Source organism: Cyrtonyx montezumae, unplaced genomic scaffold (assembly GCF_038088225.1).
Source record: "Cyrtonyx montezumae isolate F1298 unplaced genomic scaffold, pur_monq_1.0 scaffold_15, whole genome shotgun sequence".
NCBI classification, from domain to species: Eukaryota; Metazoa; Chordata; class Aves; order Galliformes; family Odontophoridae; genus Cyrtonyx; species Cyrtonyx montezumae.
In genome coordinates, this window is record NW_027071881.1 from 9,091,918 (window position 1) to 9,111,471 (window position 19,554).

Below are 19,554 nucleotides of genomic sequence, written 5' to 3' on the forward strand. Positions count from 1 at the left end.
AGGACTGCTGAGCTGCCAGACGTGGATGGAATGACTGAGTGGGGAAAAAACCTCTGCACAGAGGGCCGAGCTCCGAGATCCTCGGACCAATGCATGCAGTGGTCCAGCAGCAGAGCTCCCCGCTGGTCTGGCCGACCCTGACCCTGGCGGGTGCCGTGCTCAACACACCACGGCTTTCCTCCTGCTGGGGAACGCAGCGCGTCGGGAAGGGTTTGGAGAGCTGCGAGGTGCTCCGCCGCTGCCGCTCGCGGTCTCGCTCTGGTCTCTACAAAACGGGAAGTGTTTGCCCTATGTAAATTCACTCCTGTAATTTGTAAGAGGAGATCGCTTCCTGTCCTAAGCTGTTATGTGGTATGGCTGCAAGCTGTCAGATGCTGTAGCAATGGATCCCGGAGGCGGCTGCTTTCTATTTGTGGTTGAAGTGATGCTTTGTTATAATCCGTATCTCATGTGCAGCCCTCGGGGCGGGAGCGCCGTCTCGTCGTCGTGGGGGTGCTCCGGCCTGGAGTACCCGGGGCACCCCGCGAACACAAAACCACCCCGAAGCAGCGGTGGGGCCGGCAGCCCGCACCGGGACGGCGGGCTCCGCTCCCGCGGGCGCAGCGCGGCACGCACCGAGCCCGGGCCCGCACCGAGGCCTGCGCGGATCGGGCGGTGCCGCGCCCTCGACGCCTCGGGCGGTGTCGGACGGCGGGGGCCGCGAGGGGGCGGGCGGTCAGGCCCGGGGGTAAAGGGGTCCCGAGGGCCCCGGCCGCGATTCGGCCCGGCCGCCGCTAGGCCCCGCGTTCCCCCCCCCCCCCCCCCCCCTCCATCCCGAGCCGCCCCGGCCCCGGCCCCGCCGCGCCGCCCCCATCTGCCGGGCACGGCGAACGCCCCCGCCCCCGCCCGCCCGCCAGCCACGTCCGTCTCCCGTCCCGGCTCCTTTCCATGGTTCCCGGCGTGGTCCGTGCCTGCCGCCGCCCCCGCAGCGCCGGTAAGGGGGGGCGGGCCGTGCCGGGCCGGGCTCGGCTCTTTGTGCGCCGCGGTCGGGCCGAGCGGGGCGGGCGGTGCCTCCCGGCCTTGTGCGGGCCGCGGCGCGGAGCCTCGGCGGGGCCGGGCGGGAGCGGGAGGGTCCGCGGCCCAGGAGGGTCCGCCCGCTGTCCCCGGCTCGGCCGAGCCCGAAGCGGAGGGAGGGACGGGGCCGCCGGTTCGGCGCCCGCGGGGCCTGGGCACTGCTGCTCGGGGGCGGTCGGCCGCAGCCGGGCCGCGGGGAGGGGAGCGGCGGGCACGGCCCAGCGCGGGCTGAAGCCGCGGGGGCTTCCAGCGGACGGCCCCGGGCCCGGCTTCTCGCTGCCCCCCACCCCCCCCCCGCCCGGCCCGGCTGTCCCGTTTCCCCTCGGGCATCTCCGGCCGAGGCCGTCCCGCCACGCGAGAGCCCCGCGGGGCGAAGCGGCTCTGCCCGTGGGATGCCCATAGCGTGGGGTGCGCGGCCCGGGGCTGTGCCCGCGGGGCTTTCCTGCGGGCTCTGGCGGTCCGTGCCGGGACCCGTCCCGTGCCCGCGCTCCCCGCGCTCAGAGCGATGCGCTTCGAGCCCGGACGTGGCTGCTGGGGATGAATCGAGGAGCTTGGCGCGGGAGGTGTGTCGGGCCCCGCGTGCACCGAGGTGCCGGTGGTCTTGGGGCCGGTGGTGGCCCTCGGGCCGGGTGCTGAGCCGCGGGGATGGAGCTTTCTGGGGCTCCGTGTGTCCCCGACGCGCCCCGTGAAGTTGTCACGGGTGAACGGCAACAGAGAAGAGCGAGAGCTGCCTCGCCCCTGGAAATCAGCACTTCAAAGCGGCACTCGGAGTGTTGTCAGCCTCCTCAGGCAGTTTGGAAGATTCCTTTTTATTATTTTTATAAAAGCGGCAGAGTCGCACCTCCTCCTCACGCCTCCTCCCGCTGCTGCCACCGAAAATAAACGTGGGGGTGACAATATCCGTGAGGAATCCCGGCTGTCCTGGGCCGACCCTCGGTTCAGGGCTGCCTGGTGGGGGTGCCCAGGGGCACCCAGGGAAGGGTTTTGCTCCTTGCCTCCTCCATCTCACTTGCCTCCCCCAGACGCCAGCACCCAGCTGGATCTGCAGCGTCACGGAGTGGGGTGTCCCTTGGCAGGGCTCGGGGCTGTGTGTGTGTGATGGGGGTGTGCAGTGGTGTGTGGCGTCCCCCAGTGATAGCGAGTGCTTATCAGCCCGTGTTGTAAAGATAACGGGGATGCTGTGTGTGGCGGGCGGCCCTGCCTGGACAGGGAGGAGAGCTGGAGTGGGCTGGTGCTTGGTTTGTTGCCACGAGGACGAAACCTCAGGGTAGGAGCTGGGTGCTGCTGGGTGCTGCTGCCTTCTGCCTTGGGTTGCGTGTGCTGTCAGTATCACGGGGTGCTTGTGGGCATGAGTGGCAGTGCTGCGGCTCAGGCAGTTTCTGGTGGCTGTTTGTCCCGGTTTGCCCATCACTTGGAGCTCTGAGCCTTTCTCTGCCGTCAGCTCGGGCATCTGCAGCTTCGGTGTGAGTCAGGCTGTGGTGCGTGTAGGCTGGCTGCAGCACGGACGTGGCAGCTTTTGTGGGTGCCCATGGCACGAGGGGTAAAACCCTGTGAGAACAGTGATCAAACTGCAGTTGTCCCGGGGAGCTTAGAAGAAAAAAGGCATTGTCAGACTGCTCTGAGCTAGTCCTCTCCCCTGGATTTCATGCTGAGGGACTAGGGTTAGACTAGCAGCACGCTGTGGGGCTGCTCCTGCCCTTTCTCCTCCGGCCTCTCCTTGGGCTGCTGTGCCATGCCGAGCTGTGCTCAGCCCCGTGGGCCTGTGGGACTGCAGTGCTCAAGCAGTACTGGGACGGATCCCCCAGCCCACCCCACCTGCTGCTCCCCTCAGGTGCTGTGGCGGTGTGGGCCCTGGCACGGGGACGGCTGCTGCCGGGCTGAGTTCCTCGTACAGTCACACAGAAGGTCAACCGAGAATTTATTTATTCATCCGTTCATTTGGTGTGGTGTAACTCGAGAAACTTGGGATCTGGTCAGTTGAGACACTTTGTTTAAATTTCAAACTGCGTTTTTTTTGTTTTTTTTTTTTTACTTTTTTTAAAGCCTCTGTTGAACATCCGTGCTGTTAGCTGTCCCTGACGCACGTATTAACCACCAAAACGCACTGACTCTTCAACTGGAAAATGTGAAAACGAGGCCTTTGATTAACTTCTCATTTTGGGTATGGGCTAAGTGGTGCCAGGAGGCCCTGCAGGGCCTTTCCTTGAAACCATCAGCCTTTAAAAAAGCCAAACAACGTTCCAGGCAGCCCTGGATGGTGCCAAAGCCACCGGTGTCCTGTGAGCACTGCCCGCTCCTGGGCTCCGTGGTCTGGAGCTGGCAGTGCCGGGGGGGACGTGGTGGTGCCCCCTCCCCGGTGCTGCCTTTGATGGTGGTGAGTGGCAGGTCCATTGTGGCCCCTTTGTGCCCTCCTCGGTTCTCCCGGCCCGCACAAAACGTGTCATGGAAACCAAACCCGGCCGCTGTCCCAGGAAACCTGGGGGTGCAATTAGGAAATGCAAATATAAATGCAAATTCCTTCACTGCCTTCAGGGTCCTGGAAAATCATCCGAGGGCCAATAGCTGGTGTCTCTGCCTGTGGGCACCAGGAGGAGGACGGGGCTCAGGCCTGGGGACAGTGCTGGTGGCCGTGGGGCACCTCGGGCTCTTCTCCCTTTTCCTGAATGCTTCCCCAGCATCTTGTGGGAAGAATGGGCCTTTTCACCGGGCTCAGAGCAGTGACTCATAGGTGACAATGTGATATTGATTCTTTTTTTCCATCCTCTCTTGGTTGCCCAGCGACAAACAAACAAACAAGTGTCTTAAAATCCAAGCCAGCAGGAGAGAAGCCCTGGTGGCTTCCCAGCACCATGCTGCCATGTCCCTGCTGCGGGCAGGGAGCTGCTGCTCCCACCTGGGCTGCCCCGTGGCCCCATCACGCTGCTGGGCTGGGAGCTGCTGGGGCAGCACCATGGAAGTTTTGGCATCTGTGGGGCTGCCCCTGTTGGCACTGGTAACAATCCCATGGTACGTTCAGCTGCAGACTGGGTGGATTTTGTCGGCGTCTGGAGATGCTTTACTCGAATGGAGCTGCTTCCATTGCCCTGAAAGAGTTCATCCGACACTGTGCTGTGCCCCGCGGGTACCTGACTGCACTCCCGTGTCTCTCTGGCGCCCTGTGCTTTCTCCCAGCTCTGTTCTGCTGAGTTACAGGAAAATGAGCTCCAGATCCCGGAGGTGGCATTTCTTTCCTCTCCTGGCATCCCTCCCTGCCCTCGCCTGCATCCCTGGGGTGGTAGTGGGGGAAAAAAGGGCGGATTGTCTCCAGAAAATGGAGCAGGGCGCACCTGCAGCTCACTCACTGCAATGTTTCAGCCCCGAGCTGATCTTAGGGTTTGACTCAATTACAGAGTCCATTCTAACAGTGCTTTTTTCTCTCCCTCCCTGTTTCCAGGCGGCAGTGGAGCTCTGGCACGAGGACAGCGTGCGCAGGAGGTCGGGAGCTCCGCGGGAGTGCTGCGAGGTACCGGAGCGGGGGCTTGGTGGTGGGGACGGGGCATGGGGACATCCCATGGAGACGATTCTGGGCTCCCTGTGCTTGGGAAGGAACGAGAGTGGTGTTGGAGAGGGGATGTGGAGCTCTGTGGACCTCACAGCTCCGCTGGGGGCAGACGGACAGCACAGCTGCGGTGGTGCACTAATCCTCTTGTGCTGATGGAGCGTTCTAGCTTGTCCTAAACCACTGCTTATAAAATCCTCGCTACTTTTAGCTTCCCTGGCTGATAATTGCAGCTGTCAGATGAACTCGAAGCAACTGGGACAGTGCAGCGACGGAGCTGTGTGTGAATTAATTATGCAAACTTAAAAATAACAAAGTAGAAGTGAGGCTTGGAGGCTTGGAGGAGGAGCGCGCCCTAGTTCGGTGGCCGGGCAGAGCGTGCTGCTGGGGCACAAGGTCTGTGTGCTGCTGGGAGCTGGAGCTGAGCGACCCTGGGAGGGGCTGAACGCTTCTCTGCGTGCTGCCCTGGCTTCTGGATCCGCATCGTTCCCCTGTCAAATCCTGATGTGCAGTAGGAGTGCAGTGAACGTGATCATGTGGCTTTCAAGGGCTTTTATCTCCCCCTCCCGCAGCCACAGTGCACCGGAGGGTCCTCAGGAAACATTCCTGGCACTCCTGCAGGAGCAGGCTGGCGTGTCAGTAATTAACTGTTGGTCCCAGGCGAGGCGTAGTGTTCAGGCAGGTTCTCCTCTGCTGAGCAATGTCACCCTGCACAAGGGAAGACAGAAGAACAGCGTGGTTATGCTGTGACACCGTGTCCCAGGACAAGGGCACAGCAGTGCCCGGATTGTCAGCTCAGTGCTCTCGCAGGGCTTCCACCAGCTGCATGGCTTAGTAATTCATAAACCCAGGAACTCCTGTTTGCAGCTTAATTAATCCTTTCTGCCTGCAGTGCTCTGCTCTGGGACAGGGCTCTGAGCTGCCCTGGAGCTGCAGCGGTGGCCGTGGGTTTCATCCACCCGATGTCTGTGATCGCAGTGACCTGATGGAGGTGGCTGCGAGCAGCCCGTGTAATGACCGCTTCTAAATCTTTTTACCACATCCTAATGGACAAGGGCCTGTCCTGGTAAATAATTTACCATGCCCATGGGTGAGAGTTTCACTCCACTCATTTTGTTTCCATAGAAACTTCCGCGCTCCTTCTGCACCACACAGCCTTTGGTGAATCAATACCCATTTTTGTTCTGTGTATTGAGTGATGGCCCTCAGGTCTCAGGGACCGGAGGCCCTGTGGCACCACGGTGTCATGGTGCTGACACCGGACAGGACCTGAGCACCTGCCTGCCCCAGAACATCAGTTTTCTTCCTGCTGAGCTCCTGTGTGAGCCTGGAAGCAGCGAGGTGCAGACCGACAAACCCTGCTCCCAGACTGCCAGAGCTGAGCACCTTTGTCTCTGCAAGAATTTATCTTTCCTTTGCTCTCTGCAGCTCCCCAGTGCTTTTGTGCAAAGGTTTGTGCTGGGCCAGGAGCACAAAGGGAGGGATAAGTGGCTGAGGATGGGGCTGTGCACCATATGGTGCGAGGGCTCTGCGGGACAGGGCTGCCTGCAGCGCAGTGTTGGCACCAGCAGTGTGTCCACCAGCAGCCCCTGGGCCCTGCAGGGCCGCCTGGCACCATGGGCTGCGTGCAGGTGGGTGAACTGGGACAAGTGGAGCACTGGGGTAGGGCTCCGAGCTGGGGCTCGGTCCTGACACCTCCACGTGGGTGTGATCCGGGGGATGCCGGCACCGGTCACAGCACTCAGCACAGGAGCAGCTGAGGTGAGCGATGCTTGTGCAGCAAAGCAGGACAGCTTAGGGCAGTGCTGACCCAGGGCACGTCCCCGCGTGGCTGCCCTCCTGCTGCCACCTTTCAGCCCAGCACACACTGATCTCCCAGCTGGGACCAATGCATTTTGATGTCAGCAGTGAAAGCCGGAGGAGGAAAGGTCACGGCAGCGCAGCCACGCCGTGGGGTAACCTCCTCTCTGCCCCTCTGCTTTCAGCAGCCTCTTGTTTCTAATTTATGACACACTGACACCAGACAGATTTGAAGAGAGATGTGTTTAACCCATACGGAGCGATACAGGGTTACTTTCATCGCTCACACTTGCTTGACCTATTTTTCTTTAATCCCTTCCTGGAAACCTGATTTCATGTTCGAATTCCCTCAACTATTTTAGGAATGTCGTCCTACCACGATCAAATTACCTCCAACGAATTCAGTGCGAGGCAGCCTCACCAGGCAGGCAGGTTTTTGATTAAGATCTGGCACTACCTCATTAATACAAGCCACATTTGGAAGACTGGGAACTGTAATTGTGGCGTGGCAAATGCATGTGAAACCTGGGATTAGTCACAGGGAAGCCCCAGTGTGGGACTCCAACACCTCAAAGGGGGCACCCAGCTGCTGGATGAGTGCCCATGTCCAAACCCAGCCGTGTTGTCAGCAGGGCTGTCAGCCCCTCACACACACCCCGAACGCCTGCCTGTTTCCGCGTGAAAGGATCAGAGCACGGGCACAGACCTGGAGGTGTGTGCACGGCTGCTGGAGCCAACAGAAAGGTGACAGAGGAGATTTTGGAGACTTAACGCAGCCACATCCTGCACGTCCCCGGGGTGTGCTCTGAATTTCAATGTGCTGGTACACACTAATTTTTGTTCCCGATCATTTCCTTTCCACCCTGGTTTTAATCCTATTACAGTCAGTGCTGGGCAGACACCTCCGCCACCGAGCAGTCCCTGAGCTCGCAGCTCCGTTGCAGTGAAGTCCCTTTGTAGGGGCCTGGCTGAAGGCAGAGCCCTGGGGCTGAAGCAGTGATTTTTGGCTTAAGGCCTCCGGTTTGAGTCTTACTCTGAGAGCTCTCCCTCCCAAGCTCTGAGCGGGGACAGCCTACGAACGCAGCATGGCAATAGCAGGGGAGAAGGGGCCGTTCCCGTTCAGCCGCCCTTAAACAGCCCCATCTGTTGTCTGAGCCACAGCAGACATTGGGAAAGAACATTCCCCCTCGCATCGGTGCCAAGGCTTTTCCCTGAGCTGTGAGGGCTGGGAGCAGTCGGTCCCGCTGCTGTTACAGCTGTTGGCTCCTTTGCCAGGACTGCTTTCAGCAGAGCTGAGCAACTGCTGTTCCCAGCACGGAGCGAAGGACTGCCGGGCCCCTGGGATCACCCGGCTGTGCCAGCCATGGGTGCAGCACAGCCATGGGTGCTCCGTGGGCATGGGCTCCTGCATGTTGTGGCTGCAGCCCACAGAGGTGAGCCAACAGGCAGCAGCTCACGCTGCAGGTCCATCCTGCAAGGGGTCAGGCTTTGCAGGGAAGCAGGGAGGACGCCCTCGCCTTGGGTCACAGTTGGCCACCAGCTTTCTTCTTTCCTTTTTGGGTAATCTGAAGGATTTTGCTTTTCCTGGTGCCCTCAGCCCCTTGCTGGCATCAAGGCAGCAGTGAGCAGCGGGGATTCTGCTGCCTGCCCCGAGCACAGGGATAGAGGAGGATGCTGGGCATGGGACTTCCAGCTCTTTAGTTAAGCTGTGCCAGTGGGTGACTTGCTTTTCTCCAGATTTTAACTCGCAGTGATGTAGTGCTCTGCATTTCTCCACATCAGCAGCAGGATGTCTTCACAGCGCAGTCCCTCAGCGTTGCTCGGAGCCAGACATGCAGCAGAGCCTTTTTGGCGTTCACATGTCCCCATCCCTCATGTTTTTTTTTTTCATCTTACGACCAGAAGCTTTCAATTATTCCGCAGGCAGCTGCTCCCAGTCACGCTATCTGGTGTGGGCTCCACGTAACCGACTTGCCCAGAGCCCTGTAACTGCTCCCAGCATGCCAGAGCAAAGCTGACCGACAGGGGTGGGACGAGGTGCTGATCCCCAGGGCTGGGCTCCCACGTGCAGCGCGGCCCTGCGTGGGGCACCGGGTGACCTTCAGAGGTGGCTGCTCTGCTTAACGGGTTTCAATCTGATTATGCAGTGTTTTACTAAGAAATGTGCTTGGCACATTCTTCTCAATTGAATACAAACGTAGGGACAGCTATCTTGAACTCTCCGCCTGCTACTTGGGTAAAAAAGCCTTTGAAAATGATATTACGGATCAAAAGTGTTCCTGGGGTAATTCTTTTTAAACGGCGGAGTTAATCCAGAGCTGAATTTGTCCCCGCATTTCCAAATGAGAGGCAGTAGCTGGATATAATCTGTTTATGGTTTTAAAGCGAATGTTAATCTCGGATTTGGTGGCTTTTCCCAAGGGTCGATCTGCTGTGCTGCAGAGTGTTTTAGCCCCTTGCACTGAGATGACTCCATCCTATATTTTAAAGAGAGATTTCGCCGTGTTTATAAACAAATGTCAAACCTGGGAACGTTCAGTCTGTGGGGCCCTGTGCAGTGGAAGCAGTGCCATTTTTCTCCCGTTGCAGTGTTTGGTTTGTGCGGCGCCCGGCACGGCGACCCGAGCTCCTGGGTGCCCTCCTGGGGGACGTGCCACACACGCGGGGTGCAGTGGAACAGTTTGAGTTTAAATGCGTTTCCTCCTCGGAGATCTCGCTGTGCCCTGGCTGCTTTCCTTGCACACCCGCAGTGCCCTCGTGCAGCCCCTGCCTGCAGCTTGCTGGCACTGAGCAAGCAGGGCAGGAGCACAAAAGGAAGAAGTTACAGATCCCCCTCCTCTCTCCAGCAGAAAGCAAAACCCGCCAGAAGGAGGGATTTCTGAGGTGGGCTTCAGATGAAGGTGGTTACCAAAAATGTGCCTCGTGCTTCAGCCCAGCTGCTGGTCCCGGCTCTGCGGAGCCCAAAGCTGCCCCCCTCCTCGGGGTCCCGTGTCTCCCTGGTGGTCACTCCGTGCTGTCTCCCTGTGCCTGCAGGTGGTGGGATGCTGCAGCGTGCCGGGGGCTGACGTGCGGAGCTCTGGCTGCGGGGTGCCCCCGCTGCCCACCCATGCTCCCGGCCGGCCGCCGGGGCCGTGCCCCGTGACGAGGTGCCCACCTCAGCAGGACCACCATGACGAGCCTCTTTCGGCGCAGCAGCAGCAGCAGCAATGGCGGCTCACGCAGCGGCTCCTCGGCGCAGGAGCTCAACAACAGCCGCCCTGCCAGGCAGGTCCGCCGGCTGGAGTTCAACCAGGCCATGGAGGACTTCAAGACCATGTTTCCCAGCATGGACTACGACATCATTGAGTGCGTTTTGAGGGCCAACAACGGCGCCGTGGATGCCACCATCGACCAGCTCCTGCAGATGAACCTGGACGGCAGCGGCTGCGACGACAGCTCGGACTCGGAGGACAGCATTCCCCCCGAGGTACTGCTGCGTCCGGCTTGGGCTCGTTTTCTGCCCCTGTGTGAGTGGCTGTCCTTGCAGGCCTGTGGCTGCTGCAGGTGCCACTTGACAGCCCTCTGAACGCTGACTTGGCTGGTTTGTAGCCTGCAGCCTGGCTGGTTGGCCTCGGGTAGTGCTTGAGGCTTGAGCCAAACCACTCTCCTCCCTCCTTTCTTCCCCAAAACCAATAGAAGACCTTTGGCTCCTGCCCCACGGTGCCAAAATGCAGTGTCTCTTCCATACAGAGCATGGCCTCAGACCTTCCCAGTGCAGGTTGGCCCCATCCTCCTCGCAGCACTGCTCGATTTCACTCTCACCCTGTCCTCCTCTCTCCCCAGATCCTCGAGCGCACCCTGGAGCCAGACAGCTCGGATGAGGAGCCTCCCCCTGTATACTCCCCTCCAGCCTATGAGAGCCAGGTGCTGGGCAGCCCACGTGTGCCTCCCACCCCCCCACCCAGGTGAGTCTACTGCCTCTGCATTAGGACATAGTCAAGGTGGATGAAGGAAGCTTGCAGCTGAGTAAAAAATGGCCCTAATACTTGAACAGGTGAGGGGGCAAGAGAGCTGCCCCTGGAGCGAGCAGAATAGCAAAAATCAGCTCCTTGGGGCAGGGAGTACTCACTGCTTTTAGAGAAAGCCAGGTGCTATGTGGCTGGGGCCTGGCACCTCTTGCTTCTGGCACCTGGAGCCCTTGTGCCTGTGGTGGGGAAGAGCTCTCTGCAGGGCTGGTGCAGCCAGGCTTGTGGCAGAGCCCTGGAGCTCGGCTCATCCCTGGCAGCACCTGGTATGACCACGGGCTTGTAGGATAGCCAGCCACAGTGAGATTTCCCAGCCCCTGAACACCCCTGGGGAGCTGGGCAGGTGGCTGCTGACATGGGTCCCTGCACCACACTGTTCAGTGGTGTTTGAGTTCCCTCTGGCTGAAGGTTCTGGCTGTGCTCACTGCAGGATGGATGTACCAGGGCCCGGCCGCTACAGGAACTGGAACCCACCGCTGCTGGGCAACCTTCCCGAGGACTTCCTGCGCATCCTGCCCCAGCAAGCTGCCCGCACAGAGGTGAGCACTGGCCCTGAGTCCCTGTGGCATGAACAAGAGTTGTGTGTTGCTTCTGATTGAAAATCACCTCTGTTGATCTGCTGAGAAATGCTAGGACCAGCCAATGCTCCTGGGGAAGCATTGTGTATGTGATGTATAAAGTCTGGTTCCATCCAGGGGATGTCCTCACTGGAAACTGGGGTACTCATACTCTTCTTGGCAGTTTTGGGGCAGGCATCACAGCATCCTGTGGGGACTGAGCACACTCCCAAGTGGGCATTGGCTCAGCTTTGTCCAGTGTGTCCCCTGGGCATCCTGTGGCCACTTTGCACCCCTGCATCAGGGTTGGTGCCCTCCCAGCGTGGCAGGGGCCTGGGGAGGGCTGCAGATGCATCAGCTTTTCCCTGCCTTTTTTTGCTCCAAAGGCAGCCTGCTGTGTTGCCATATATAATTGCCTGGAAGTTGAGCTTCTCAGGCTACAATACCTTTCTGGGAATAGGAGCATGCCATTTCACTGGGGCTCAAGGGGAAAGAGGAGCAGCTGCCCTTCTCTTTCCCTGCTAATTGTGTTCCTTTGCTTTTTATGGCACTTTGAGAGCAGTAATAGATATTGCAGATAGATACTGTAGGCAAGGGAGAGATTGATCCTGTGCAGTGTGGCTCTGCTGTTCCACATGTATGGATGCAGTGGGAGCTGGAGAGGGCGAGAGAGAGCGTGAGCACTGGGGCACTGCCAGCAGGAAATTGCAGTCTCCTCATTTTAGTTGGGCAAAATCAAAGCAGTGATGCTGGCTGCATGACTGTTCTCCTTCACTTCCACGTCTTGCTTCAACCCTATGTATCTAAAATTAAAAACATGATCTGGAAAGGAGCTGTTTCAGGTGATTCCCACATCAGGAGCTCTGCTCCCATGCAGCAGTGTTGCCCTGGCTCTGCCTGGTGTTGGTGTCAGACACGTGAGCTCAGCAGCTTTGTGCTGTGGCCATGGACTGACTTCTGCCCCTGTTTCCTCCTGCACAGGGCTCTCCTGGATGCCAGCAGCCCGTGCCACGGGGCCAGGGCTCCCTGGAGCAGGAGAGGAGGTGGAAGCAGTACCTGGAGGACGAGCGGATCGCACTCTTCCTGCAGAACGAGGAGTTCATGAAGGAGCTGCAGAGGAACAGGGATTTTCTCCTCGCCCTGGAGAGAGGTGAGAAGGATCTTTAGGAACGTCTGTCTGCTTTTCAGGTGCGTGCCCCACTCTGGGGACACTGCTGCTGCTGCTGTGGTGTGTCGACCTCATCCCCATCCGCTGCAGCTGGAAAACCACTGTGTTTTGGTGAACACTCACTTCCTCTGCTGTGGGCTCCCACAGATTGCCTGCGGTCGCTGTGCTGCGGTGGTGCTGGGGCTGGGGGGAGGCTGCCTGCCCGCTCCCACCACTCCCAGCTGCAGTGTGGGGATGTCTGACATCCCTGGGGTGTGGCAGAGCTTGTCCCTTTGTGCTGCAGGGATTGAGTGCAGTGGGCATGTACAGGCAAGGAGCATGATGCGTGCTGCCTCGAGAGTCTGACCAGGGCTTTTTGTTTTTCAGATCGACTGAAATATGAGTCAAAAAAATCCAAGTCGAGCAGTGCAGCTGTCAGCAATGATTTCTGTTTCTCCTCCATAATACCAGGTAATTTCAAGGTGCACAGGAGTATCAGCGGGATGCCCCACAGCTCCACCCAGTGTGCCATGCCATGTGATGATGTGGATGCTTGGAGTGGAACCCAGCTGGTCCCTCCCTGCTGCACAGAGCCCCTAAAAGCACATGGCAGTAGGGCAGGCAGCTGATGGAGCTGGGTGCTCACCCACCTGCTTCCTGTGTCCCGCCTCCATTCGTCCCCCAGGCACAGTTCCCAGGGCTGACAAAGCCTGCTGTCTTGATGGGAGCAGAGGATTGTGCCTGGGAGGCATAATGACTGTTCCCAAGTAATCCTGATTAACCTCAGCAGTGAGGCAGCTGCCTGGGGACAGAATTAGCACTGGTAGCTGTCCATGTCCCTGAGTGGGTCTGGGGTGGATGGCATGCAGCCACTCAGCTGCCAGTTGGGGTCACTGCCTCTGGGTTTCTGCACCCCAGATTGCAGAGGGGTTTTGTCACCCAGAGCCGGACATGGAGTTCTGTACCCTTGTCCTGCTCACTGTTACTTGGCTCTGACACTGACCAGATGTGCTGCTGGTGCCCAAACATTTGCCTTCCAGGTGATGTAGCCCCTCCTGGAACCAGTGAGGCCAGCAGTGCCGTGTCTGACGATGCCTTATTCAGAGACAAACTGAAACACATGGGAAAATGTGAGTTGGTTTCCATGCTCCAGTCTGTCAGCAGGAAGCCCGTGGGGGACTGGAGGAGTGCGTGGATATTTTGTGGTGTGCGTTGATGATGCAGGTGGTGTCGGGAATCCCAGAAGAGGAAGCAGAGGAGTTTGCTATAGCTCTCCCTTTCCTCTTAAGCCTGTCACAGTTTGCTTCTCCCATTGCAAAACAAACCCAAGTTCTTTGGGCAGCCTGACTCAGACTGCAGCTGGCCAAGACCCGCTGGGGTGGCCTGGGGTAGTCATGGGTAGGGAGTACCACAGAAATCCCAATGAAAGGGAACAAACGTCAGCACCTCTGGCCCAGGGCCACTTGTGTCCCTGCTGGTGGCAGAACCTGACTCTCGGTGCCCAGCACCACAGTGGCTGCTCCTGGCTCCAGTGGCTCTTGCCCATAGCTGTCTCCTCCCCACCACCCCTTGCAGCTCTTGGGGGAAGTTTAGGGTGAGACCCTCACTGGGCTGCTTCCTTCCAGCAACACGCAAGAAGCTGTTTGAACTTGCCAGAGCCTTCTCCGAGAAGACGAAGATGAGGAAGTCAAAACGAAAACACTTGTTGAAGCACCAGGTGTATCCTAAAAGGGGCTTGTTGCCATTTGCCCCTGGTAACTGGGACTCCTGGGGACTCTGCAGGGCAGCAGTTTGGAGAGGAGCGTCCCCAGGTGCCCCCACAGCTCTGGGCTGTGAGGAGTGGTTCGTAGTGCTACGACCATGTCCTAGTTTTCCTTAGCAGAGCATGCAGGTTGGGGACAGCTGCGTCCACAGCAAATCTTCTTGATGACGTCGAGGGACACTCGTGCGGTAAGGGAGGCTGTGCCATGTCGTGCTGTGCCATGTCGTGCTGTGCCATGCTGTGATGTGCCATGCTGTGCCATGCTGTGCCACTCTGTGCCTCCTCACTGGTTTGGGACCGGTACCACATGTGGGGCAGTGGCACTCCTGACCCATCTGCCTCTGCCTTTCAGATGAAGATTTTCAAGCACGGCGGCAGCACCTCCGGGAAGAGGAGGAGACGCTGAAGGAAGGGCAGTAAATGGTGAGGGCTGTGGTGCTGCAACTGGGGACAGCCCCAGCACCGTGATGGGACGGTGCTGGCCGTGGTGCAGCTGAGGCTGAGCACACACTGTTCTCCCTCCTCCTGGTCTCCTCCCCTCCAGGTCCCAGCGCTGGGGTTTATTGCTGGCACGAAATGTGCAAAGGGCTTAATAAGAAGATGGCTGAAAAAAGGAAAAAAAACACCCAACAAAACAACACCCAATGATAAATAACCCATTTTTTTGGCTGTTCCCCCTCTGCTGTTGTACTCCTCTGAAGTACGAGCGTTGAAGTGAGGCACAAAATTTTCTTACCAGAGGTTTGAAAACAACTTCTATCTAGCAAATCAGCCAAAAAAAAAGAAAGAAAGAAAGAAAAGGAAGCAGCTGGCAGCTGGTGTGAGCTGCAGCACGGGAGCTGGTGGGTCTGGGACTCAGGGAGGAGCCCTCCCTCCTGCTGTGGGATCCACACAGTGCCATCTGAAGAGTGCACGTGGGCTGTGCTAAGGGGGATGCCCTCCTGTGGGAGCTGCTTGGCGGAGCGTCCCTGTGCATATCTCTGTGGTGATCTGATGTAACTTCCCTCTGCATATGCAGGAAAACACACAAGAAAGAAACTAAAAACCGCCGTCTACTATTGCTAGGAGTAATAAGCAGAGATTCAGATCAGGTAATAGTCAAATAATATAAGTTGTTTATAAAAGGAAAGGCCTTCTTTTCCAAGGCATTTCCCTTTGCATTAAACTTTTGCCTTTGGCATTGCTCAAACTGCCTTGAAGTCGGACCCTCACGGCCTTGCTCCCTGCGGGGCAGCACCAAGGGCTGGATCTGTGCCGGGCCAGGACACATCCTGGTGGGTGCAGTGCTCCAGTGCTGCTCCTGGGGCCGGGCAGGGACATCCCCTGCCATAGGTAAGGTGTAGATTTGGGGTTTGCAGCTGGGGCTGGCGGAGGTGTTTTTGGCACAAGAGTTTCATGAGCCGGCGTGGGGCAGGAGGAGCACTCCCAGCCTTGGGAATTGTTTTTCCAGGAGAACGCAGGGGCAGCTGGGGGGAGGCAGCACTCGGATCTCTGCAGCATCCTGAGATGCTGTCAGGCTAAAAATAATTACGTAAACAAATTCCTTTGCTGTGTAAGTAACGAGTGACGAGCACTAAGTCAGAATTCACTCCCGCCAGCACATTTTCTTCTTTATCAGCGTAATCTGTTTACTGCTCAATCAGGAGGTGGCTGCAGACGTGCCTACTCTGCTTTCTGGCTCCTGTGAAGCGGCACAAATGTTGTAAGATTTGTGCTGTGAAGGCGGCAGACGCAGAATCCCATCCACCAGACGTGCACACAACTGCTGTCCCTGCCTCTCCATGGGTTTGCTAACAAAGCCCACATTGCTCTGGCTCCCGGCGGGCTCCCCCCAAATCCTCCCTGCATCCCCTTTGAAATGGATGCCAACGTTTTTCCCCACAGCCATGGTGCACCTGTTGAGTGCTGCCACGGGGCTGAGCGATGCAGTGCCATCGGTGCTGCCGGGGTTGGAGCTCCGGGAAGAGCAGAAGGCGCAGCCCTCGGCGCTGAGCCCAACTTCGATTTTGCTCCTTTTTAAGGAAGGGTGTCCCCTTTGAGATGGGGGCTGCAGCAGTGCCACACAGCACTGGTCTTATCCCCAAGGTGACTTTAGGGGGTGGGAATGGGGTGCGGGGAGAGATACTGTGGAGGCGTTGCCCTGCGTAGGGCCAGGGGCTGGAGAGATGCATGTCCCACACGGCACGGTGCGAGGCATGAAGCTGTGGCTTAGCTGCAGGAGCTGGGGGGGGCTGCTATCCCCAGCCCAGGGCTGGCTCTGAGGTGGTGGGAGGCCACCGTTGCTCCCTCGCAACCCAAAGCAGCGCTGCATATTTGGAAAAAAATCAAGCTTGGAATTGGATCAACTCGTAAATGTTCCAGTGCTTCTGAGCTACCAAGGGCTTAACTCGCAGCGAAGTTTCCATGCGTGCAGGAAGCACGGGCAGGGCGGGCTCCTGGGGGCTGGGGGCTGCTGTCCCGGCGGCTGTGGCTGCTTTGGGGTCAGGGGATGTGCTCCTGACAATGTGCCCTGAGCTGTCCCAGCCTGTGCTGCGCAGCTCTGAGTGATGTCACTCTGCGGCCATTTTAAAGTATCCTGGAGGCACAAAACGTCGTTTCAACGGACGATGAAGGGTGGTTATTTTTATCTCCACTAAAACAACAGTAAATCGGGTCTAAGGAGCAGAAAGGCCCCTACAACCGGCTCGGGAGCCAAAATGCGTTTATTGCATAGAGCTGTACAGTTCTCAGTGATGTTTGTATCACTTCTATACAAAATGTTTTAAAATTAACAACGAAGCAGAAGTCTGTGATGTGCGTGAGTGTTGCTCTTTTAGAATTTATTTCCATAAGTGATTTTTTTTTCTTAAAGATGTTTAATAGTAATTCATATAATAAAGTCCTGTTGTACTCTTAACACTGTGGCATTTTGCTTTTTGCTGCTGTTATTTCACGGGGAGAGAAAGGAGGAAATCATGGTGGGGAGGGACCTGTCCTGGAACAGCTGCAGCGCTTCTTTCTGAATTCTGCTCTCTGGAAGCAGGAGGTTTGATTTTGAACTGGGTTTTAATAAAACAGTGCCTGAGAGAAGCCGAGAACTAAAAGCTGGGATAAGATCACAGTGAATACTGGATCACAGTGAACAACTCCGAGCGCGGTGCGCCCAGGACCCATTTCGGGACTTACATCCCCAGCTCCGGGACGGCAGCGCTGTCTCTTTAAATGGCGGAGGGGGGCGGATCCGCAGCTCGGGTATCGACTGCCTCTGTCTGTGCGCCACCTGCCGCCCTCGGCGCGCTCTGGCAGCGGATTGGTCAGCGGCACAACGGCAGAGCATTTCCGCTTCCGGGTGGCGGGGCCGCCCGTTGCTAGGGTGGCGGCGTTGCTAAGGGAGGCCTAGTCCGCCGCCATGGCGGGGAGCCGCATGCAGAAGATCGGCAGCGTGTTCAGCCGGTACGCGGGGCGCCGGGCGGGCGGGGGCGCGGTGCGGCGGGGGTGCGGGACGGGCCCTGAGCTGTGCCTGCCGCCCGCAGGACGCGCAATTTGCTGCGCATCGGCGTCATCCCGAAACCGCTGTGGTTCGACGTGTACGCCGCCTTCCCCCCGCTCCGCGAGCCGCTGTACCGCGTGCCCCGGCCGCGCCGCGGCAAAGTGACGGACGTCGTGCCGCCCATCTTCTACCGGGAGGACGCAGTGCGAGCGTGAGTCCTCCGCGTCGGGGCCGCACCGCTGCGGGGCGCTGCGGGAGCGCGGAGGCGGCCCCGGCACCGCGTGAAGCGCTGGGCCGCCGCGGGAGCTGGAGCGGCCGTGCGTGGGCTGAGCGGAGCTCCTGCGCTGTGAGCCGGGGGAGCTGAGCGCCGCAGCGCGGTGTAATGGCACCGCAAAAAGGAGCGGTGGTTTTGTGAAGGCCTCGCTGCACGCTCGCTCTGACCCTGCTCCTTCCAAACGTGTCTGGTTTTAATTGCTTTAAACGCTGGTGTTGTTTGTTTTTGAATAGGAAATTTTATAAAATCTATGGCAGTGGCCCCAAACCTTTTGATCTATTGCAACCGAACTACAAATCTACTTGCCAGAGGTAAGAGTTTTTAAACTAAACCAAAGACGTTTCTGAAGCTTGTTGCTGTCTCCGCTTTGGGCAGCAAAGCAAAATGGTATCAGTGAGAGTACAATCCTGAAATCTAGGTTTGTTGAGAAATATAATGAGTTGAAAGAAGAAGGAAAAATCGAAGAGGAAAACCTGTTTGAAGAAACAGGAAAAGCCCTTTTAGCCAGTGGGATAACTCTGCAGAGAAGAGGAACAGACAAAGTAAGCTGAATTCAGTTGATATTTTGTGATACACTCTTCATTTTCCTCATTATCCAGTTACCCCTGGGCTAAGTATCCACAGTGCTTTTTCTATAAGAGAGGCTGAAAAGGAACAGGAACAGGTTCTAGTTAATGTCCTATGAGCATGTAGGAAGATGAAATCACTGCCTGTCTTTTACCCTGAGGTCAGCAATCTCATTTTTAGTTTCTTGCTCTGGTGGTGCCTTGAGACTGTATTACACTTTCATTATAATCTGAGAATGAATTAGAACTTCTCTCTCAGCTTTTGTGGTTGAGCAAATTGGCAGTTGCTTTCTGTTGCTCCCTTCAGTAATTCTTTGACAAACGTTTTCAGCCCCGTTTGTTTCTTTTGTTTTTTGTTGTGCTCATCTGTCATTAACTGTAGGTAGCACAGCAGGATCATCAGGATGAGGAAGCCAGGGATTCTGCACTACGTCTGCAACTTCAGACGGCTTTGGAAGAATTGCAGGAGAAGAAGGAAAGCCAGGAGGAGCAGCCACCAGAGCTGAGAGAAACACAGAAGGAAGATCCCTCGTCCTAACAGCTGTGCTGTTGTGGCACATCCTGCAGCTTGGTGCTGTGTGCTCACAGCACTCGCCTGCTCAGGAGCCAGCGTTCCCACCTGCACAGCCCAGCAGTGACTGGAAGCATTCTGAAGGAGGGCATGGCTCGGTCTTCTGGCTGTGGTGCCTCCCTGTGGTCACATGTCACCCGATCCTGCCTTTCCATCTCCCCACTTAGGGAGTAGGAGATGATCCTCTTCTTTTGAGAACCGCTGTCTCGATGTTTTCAGTGATGTCTCAGCTTTTGGGATGGAAAACAGAGTGGAAAATTAAACATTTTCTTTCAAATGGGAACCCGTGTCTTATTTGCAGCAGTACTGCCTGGCAGTGATGGTGGCAGCCCCGCTGTTGAGATGGCAGATGCTATTTACTTGATGCATTGTAACAGCTGTCAGAAGTGCCATCTTTTTATAGCTGATTCTGCAGAGCTGCTATTTATATGTGTGCTCATATGTTCTTTCTGCTTCGTCACTTGCTTACATTCGTAAGAGGATGAAGTGTAGCACCAAATAATTTGGATCTTTGAAGTTTTTCAGCAAGTCTTAATGAAATTGGTCACCTTGGGAATGTGGAAGGTGCATCGTTGCAGCTCTGCTGAAGAGAAAGTTGAATGCTTTTACAGAAGGTCACTGGCACAGAAGAGAAATAAAGATGATAATCTTACCACAGTTCAGAGCTGATTAGAATTCCATCCTTCTCATGTCTGTAAACTTAATTGCCTGTCTTGTTTTTATTAAGAATGTTGGTTTTAGGCTGAAGGAAAAGCAACAACAAAAAAACTGGCCTGTTTTGAGTCAGGGCAGGCAAAAATCTCTTCCCACTTC

The 19,554-nt window shown here is 57.2% G+C and overlaps 2 protein-coding genes and 1 long non-coding RNA gene across 5 annotated transcripts in view; all 3 read left to right on the top strand.

Moving 5' to 3' along the window:
- Positions 1 to 763: 763 nt before the first annotated feature.
- Positions 764 to 15,050, top strand: CUEDC1 (CUE domain containing 1). 3 transcript variants are annotated; one of them, XM_065732116.1, is made up of 12 exons: positions 764 to 973; positions 4,487 to 4,555; positions 9,425 to 9,857; positions 10,214 to 10,335; positions 10,826 to 10,934; positions 11,934 to 12,102; positions 12,487 to 12,570; positions 13,140 to 13,229; positions 13,725 to 13,818; positions 13,991 to 14,049; positions 14,214 to 14,284; positions 14,406 to 15,050. In XM_065732116.1, exons 3-11 carry the CDS (start codon positions 9,561 to 9,563, stop codon positions 14,279 to 14,281), a joined length of 1,092 nt encoding a protein of 363 aa, XP_065588188.1. In that variant the 5' UTR covers positions 764 to 973; positions 4,487 to 4,555; positions 9,425 to 9,560; the 3' UTR covers positions 14,282 to 14,284; positions 14,406 to 15,050. The 3 variants fall into 3 exon arrangements, with proteins under 3 accessions (XP_065588188.1, XP_065588189.1, XP_065588190.1); XM_065732117.1 differs by lacking the exon at positions 764 to 973 and adding an exon at positions 3,086 to 3,214; XM_065732118.1 differs by lacking the exon at positions 764 to 973 and having other exon boundaries at positions 4,365 to 4,555.
- Positions 15,051 to 15,600: 550 nt separating this feature from the next.
- Positions 15,601 to 19,554, top strand: part of LOC136045915 (uncharacterized) — a 44,929-nt gene continuing 40,975 nt past the window's right edge. The window contains exon 1 of the long non-coding RNA XR_010621935.1: positions 15,601 to 15,613. This is a non-coding gene — a long non-coding RNA (uncharacterized LOC136045915). The remainder of the gene's footprint in view (positions 15,614 to 19,554) is intronic.
- On the top strand, positions 17,200 to 18,739 carry MRPS23 (mitochondrial ribosomal protein S23). The gene is made up of 5 exons (XM_065732142.1): positions 17,200 to 17,293; positions 17,374 to 17,541; positions 17,838 to 17,915; positions 18,023 to 18,146; positions 18,553 to 18,739. The coding sequence occupies exons 1-5, from the start codon at positions 17,250 to 17,252 to the stop codon at positions 18,706 to 18,708; spliced, it is 570 nt and encodes a 189-aa protein (XP_065588214.1). The 5' UTR covers positions 17,200 to 17,249; the 3' UTR covers positions 18,709 to 18,739.

Bases quoted from the DNA above. Each gene is read 5' to 3' on its own strand.
- MRPS23 (XM_065732142.1), top strand. From the start codon at position 17,250: ATGGCGGGGAGCCGCATGCAGAAGATCGGCAGCGTGTTCAGCCG. The intron at 17,542-17,837 runs GTGAGTCCTCCG...GTTTTTGAATAG, and splicing joins CGGGAGGACGCAGTGCGAGC to GAAATTTTATAAAATCTATG. The intron at 18,147-18,552 runs GTAAGCTGAATT...CATTAACTGTAG, and splicing joins AGAGAAGAGGAACAGACAAA to GTAGCACAGCAGGATCATCA.
- CUEDC1 (XM_065732116.1), top strand. From the start codon at position 9,561: ATGACGAGCCTCTTTCGGCGCAGCAGCAGCAGCAGCAATGGCGGCTCA. The intron at 10,935-11,933 runs GTGAGCACTGGC...CCTCCTGCACAG, and splicing joins AGCAAGCTGCCCGCACAGAG to GGCTCTCCTGGATGCCAGCA. The intron at 12,103-12,486 runs GTGAGAAGGATC...TTTGTTTTTCAG, and splicing joins TCTCCTCGCCCTGGAGAGAG to ATCGACTGAAATATGAGTCA.